The sequence below is a fragment of the Ochotona curzoniae genome, unplaced genomic scaffold (assembly GCF_017591425.1).
Source record: "Ochotona curzoniae isolate NIBS_2020 unplaced genomic scaffold, NIBS_Ocur_1.0 contig_2692, whole genome shotgun sequence".
Classification (NCBI taxonomy): domain Eukaryota; kingdom Metazoa; phylum Chordata; class Mammalia; order Lagomorpha; family Ochotonidae; genus Ochotona; species Ochotona curzoniae.
This window is the reverse complement of record NW_024465556.1, coordinates 559,386-564,681: the sequence shown is the minus strand read 5'-3', so window position 1 is coordinate 564,681 and position 5,296 is coordinate 559,386. Positions and strand designations below refer to the sequence as shown.

General features: G+C 47.1%; 1 protein-coding gene across 1 annotated transcript; it reads right to left on the bottom strand.

Moving 5' to 3' along the window:
- Window positions 1-2,637: 2,637 nt before the first annotated feature.
- Window positions 2,638-4,583, bottom strand: CH25H (cholesterol 25-hydroxylase). Its single transcript, XM_040975746.1, has 2 exons — window positions 4,486-4,583; window positions 2,638-4,092 (listed from the first exon to the last, which is right to left on the bottom strand). Exon 2 carries the CDS (start codon window positions 3,996-3,998, stop codon window positions 3,105-3,107), a length of 894 nt encoding a protein of 297 aa, XP_040831680.1. The 5' UTR covers window positions 3,999-4,092; window positions 4,486-4,583; the 3' UTR covers window positions 2,638-3,104.
- Between the last annotated feature and the right edge of the window lie 713 nt (window positions 4,584-5,296).

Below are 5,296 nucleotides of genomic sequence, written 5' to 3'. Positions count from 1 at the left end.
ATACTACTACTAATAATAATGATACTTATGATAATAACTGCAGTTATTATTACTATTATTCTACATCCCTTAGGTTTGTTGCCAAGAGTGAGTGAAAACATGAACAAAAAGTTTCTGTCAGTAGGAGCGATTTCTTTGTTAGGTTTTTTTTTTTTCTTTTTACATGACTATAAATGGAAGTGGCCTCTTTTGAAATTAATGTATTTATTTATGTTATGACATGTCATAGGCTCTGGGTTTCCCCTCTACTCTCCCCCAAGTCCGCTCCCTCACTGACTTCCCGTATATTATTACAATAATATAATTCTTCAAAAACCGTCCTACGTTATTAGCTACTTAGGTTCTTTATTAGGTTCTTAAATGGTGTGAAAAATTGCTCAAGCTCTCTGCTCCTCCATTGCCACTTCCCCAGGCATAAGGAATTGCAAGACATCTGAGAAAGTGGATCATTTGAAAGATATATTTATGTATTTGAAAGAGAGTGATACAGAGAACAGGAGAGACCTTTCATCCATCTACTGATTCATCCCTCAAATGCCCACAACAGCAGGAGCCGGGCCAGGCTGAAGCCACAAGCCAGAAGCTCCACCCTGGTCTCCCACATGGGTGACATGGTCCAAAGTACTTGAATTGTCACCAGTTTCCTCCCAGGATGTATTACCAGGAAGCTGGACTGGAAGCACAGAGTTAGGGGAACTTGAACCAGAACACCAAAATGGAATGCCGATATCCCTAGCAGCTGTTTAGCCCAGTGGGTCACAACATCTGCCCTGAATAAGTGTTCCTAAGGCTAAACACTTTCCACACGTAAAACTTTCCCAAATCCAAAATTCCCTTTTATGGTTGGGCAACATGATGGATATCCAAAATTCTCTGAGGGAAAGCTGTGATTAATTATTATTATCCAGGATTTACATAGGAGTTCTGGTTGCTTGGAGTTGCTTGCAAAAACTAAAGACAGCACTGCATGTTCCACTGCTGCTTGTTTCTGCTTCTCCTCTTTCCTCCCAGAGCCATGTTCTTCATGACAGTAATAGAAGAAGATTTCAAAAAGCTTATTAGGAGGGTCATGCGCAGTAGCCTAGTAGCTAAAAGCCCCACCTTGCACATGCTGACATGCTGCTAGGATCCCATAGTGGTGCGGGTTCTAATCCCAGCAGTCCTGCTTCCCACCCAGTTCCCTGCCTGTGGCCTGGGAAAGCTGTCGAGGATGGGAAAGCAGTAGAGGATGGCCCAAAGCCTTGGGACCCTGCACCCACATGGAGACCCAGAAAAAGCTCCTGGCTCCTGGCTTCGGATTGGCTCATCTCCAGCTATTGCGGCTACTCCGGGAGTGAATCAGCAAAGGGAAGATCTTCCTCTCTCTCTCTCTCTCCCTTCTTCCCTCTGTGCATCTGCCTTTCCAATAAAAATAAATAAATCTTTCTTAAAAAGTTTATAGGGAGTGGAATAAATAGGATTTTGAAACTTCACTTTTTGCATAAGAAAATTCATCCTTTAATTCCATTTTTCCAAGATACTTTGGAGTATCCTCTTATTCCACCTCCAGGACAGGATTTTTTTTCCCCTAGCATCTTTTTTTTTCTGTGCAATTCACTGTTTTTTGCTGAAGTCCCCTTTAAGGGCCAACTTTGCTGTGGTGAGAGGAGGAAGCAATTTCAGGCTAGAAGCAGAGGAAAAAACACATGTTAGAGCGAACAGGAAGAAATCTCGCCAGCAGCCACACATTCTGGCTGCATCCTGCCCCTCACTGGGAAGGCCTAAGCCCATGTTTCACAAACCTCAGAAGCAGGACTATGGAGACCAGATTTGCCAATGGATTTTTCACCTTTCAATGGATAGTAGTATAGTTCATTTATAATGAGCCTAGAAGCACTAAGTTGCTGTCTGTTTGGTTTTCTGTGTAAAGTATCTTGCTTTTCAGCCTTGCACAATATGAACTACGTTCCAGAGTGATTGGGCAGCAGCCAGACAGGGTACCTGAAGAGTGACGGGTATGTGGGACACTCATGGTCACAAGTAATCTGCAAGGACATCTGGTACACCATCTGCTTTTACAGATGAGAAACCCGAGGGCCAGGGCCAAATTCCATTGCATCCTTTCTAAGAAATGGCTGTGCATTTTGCATGTGTGTTTCAAATAAGAAAAAAAAAGAATATATATAAAACTCCAGATTTTAAAAACACTAGCTGAAGATGGCTTCATGAAAAGTGGACTTGCACAAATCCTTTTCGGTACTCATCAGCTACTTCATGCAAATACTTGACTTTCCAATTTTACAAAGCAAGGCACTCCTCCTCTAATTCTAGGGCAAAAAAACCCATACCCCCATCACACACCACACTCCAAATAATTAAGTAGGTGCCCTGTTTGTATCATTGCCTCACGAAACAGAAATCAGCAGTAAAACATGAAGAGTAATTGGAGTAATCGAGTTCTTCCCCTCTGAAAAATCTCTAGACTAAACAAACAGGCTCTCCTGCCTGCTTTCCTACAACCAACCCGGCACAAAGCTAAACAGCTCACCCCCGGACTCTCGTCTGTTCCTAGCAGAGTTGAGGAAGACTCTGAAAAACACCTGCGCTCCGCAGCTTCCCCTCTGTTTTAGTTTCATCAAAATGCCAGTAGATCAGGAGCCAGAGACAGTTTAGTTCATATTCCTTTTTTTCTCATCTTAAAAGCACAAATTACATTTCTTTCAACATAAATATACAATCTCGTGAAAAAATAGAAAAAGTTCTATCATCTTGGTCATTGTCCAGCAAGAACAGTTAGGATTATGTATCAAGTCAGAAGTCAGATCCTTCATAACAATACACTCAGCCAAGTTCTAGGCCACTTTCAACGCACGAAATTCTTCATACTACTGATAAATCTTCTTAGAAGTGGCTAGAACAGGCCAGGGGTCAGTGTCCACTTTATATCCAGGAATCCAGGCTACTGAAGTAAAATAGAATTTGACAGCAATGAAACAATTGTATTACTATATAAACAGTATATAAATTACTTTGTCAGCACAAAATTAAAATGGAATTTTAACAGTTATCAACAGCTAATAAGTTAACTTGTTTTCAAAAACAAAAACAAACACACATAAAACAGCTCAGATGTGTTTCTTATGATCCAAGTGTGAAATATCCAGTTTTCCAGTGTCTTCGGGGCACCTGCTGTGGCCAGGACACTTTGCAGGGAGGGGTACAGGCCGCAGGGTCCCCAGGATTTTGTCCCAGTGAGTGAAGTAGGGAGCAAAGTTGCAGTTAAACTGGGAGTGGTGCAGGTCATGGTGTGTCACGCCACCGAACCATCCAAAAGGCACCAGTCTGTGGGTGGACCAAGGAAAGTCATAGCCCGAGTGGTCTTCCACGGACAGCCAGATGTTGACCACATGAAAGACCAGGACCGTGAGCGGGTGGCACCCCAGCAGCGTGACATTCACTACGTCAAAGAAGCCCAGGGAAAACAGCTCCCAGATGCTCATATACTGCGTGGCCAGCGCGAAAGGTGACGAATTGAGGTGGTGCACCTTGTGGAAAGTGCGGTACAACCAGGGCACCTTGTGGTGCAACAGGTGCCACGCGAAGAACTCCGTGTCGAAGAGCAGTAGGCACAGCAGGACGTGGCACACCAGCTGGAGAAGCTCAGGAGCTTCAGGAGGCAGGTGGGTCGGGCTACGGGCCCAGTGCAGCAGCGATACAGGGAACACGAACAGCAGGTGCTGGAAGAGCGTCTGTCCTAGGCAGGGCAGCAGCTGCCTTGGGGATGGCAAGAAGTCTGGGTGGATCTTGTAGCGCCGCAGAGCCGGCACCCAGGGGCACAGGACATCCAGCACCACGAAGGGCAGGCAGAAGCTCATGTAGGTGGAGATGGAGAAGATGACGGGGAAGAAGGGGGAATGCAACGTGGCTTCCCATGTCCTCACGCGGTCCCAGAGCGGCTGCAAGAAGAGCTGCCCGGGGCTACAAGCGACCTGGAGCTCGGAGCTGTTGTGGCTGCTCATGGTGAGGTTGTCCCTGGGCAGCTGCTCCTGATTGCGTCCCCCTCGGCTTTTCTGGGGCTTGCGGCCCCGCCTCGAGTGATGTCAGCTGCCTTTTCTGGAATAAAACAGCATGCAGTAGAACTCAGCTGCAAAAACCTGATCCTGTACAGTTGCACCTAGTAAGATGTTACTTTGTAATAACTTTTCATGTGCATGCACGCTTTCATCTCTTTTCCCTCCTCTCTCTCCTTTTAAATCCACTCCCCAAGTGCACAAAAATGTAGTAACTTCTAGAGTTGCTATGAGTTTTGACAACTCAGTTCCAGCTTCCCAACTGAGTAAAGTTAGTATCATCACCATAAAGCGCACCCTTGCCATCAGCGTTTGGTTTTCACAAGCCTGTATGATGTATTACTAAAAACACAAGCATGAGTGCACTTTTTTTTTTCTTTTTTCTCTTTCTCTTTTCTCTCCTCTCTTTCTCTAAGAAAAACGTAAAGTGACCTACCTCGCGTAGTGCCTAGTTCAGTTCTTTGCGGTCTGCGCGTCCCACAGAGATCTGGTCGGCTGCTGAAGCAAGATCTGGTCGGCTGCGGAAGAAATAGCGCGAGCTTCTCACCAGAAGTATCTTGGGCGCTCTGCGCACAGATCTCACGCGAGGGGCAGGAAACTTGGCGCGCTCCTACCTCCCAGGAGAGGAGTCTTCCTGCGCGCCTATTACAAGCTCGGGACCCAGTGCCCTGCAGACTGACCAACCCCCAGGAGCCAGTGGGGAGGGGTGATGCGGGATGATGAGTGTTTAGGAGGGCAGCAGACCCGGGAGGCGGAGCAGCGAAGTGGCAACCTTGGCAGCGGCTTCACTTAGGGAGGGGAATTGGGGAAGGTTGCTAAGTTTGATATCCCAAAGCCTACTCAGATCTGGTTGAAAAGCCTGGCCTCTGTGTATCTAACGTTTGGATCAATAAAGTACCTACTTGGTTCTGATCTGCGCTTCCCCAGACTCCCCAGAGAGCCTCAGGGGGATGCCTGGCGCCTTCCCTGCACGTTCCAGGAGCGAACTCTCATCCCCACTCACTTGCACCTCCTTCTCTCAAACTCTCCCAACGCCCTCAATGCCAGATCCCGCAAGCGTCTAAGCCCTGCGATTGCCTGCCCCTCAAACTGGGGTCCGGAAAGAGCACCGGAAGGCAGGATTCGGGAGCTCTGAGGCGACCCTGGGTCAGCATGAAAACCCGGCTTGGAAGCGGGAGTTACTCCTGCGAGTCCCAGGCAGTGGCACCACCGTGTCCAGCAGCAGGGAACACGCACAGGTTACACAC

Coding starts and splice junctions, on each gene's coding strand:
- CH25H (XM_040975746.1), bottom strand. CDS start 3,998: ATGAGCAGCCACAACAGCTCCGAGCTCCAGGTCGCTTGTAGCCCCGGG.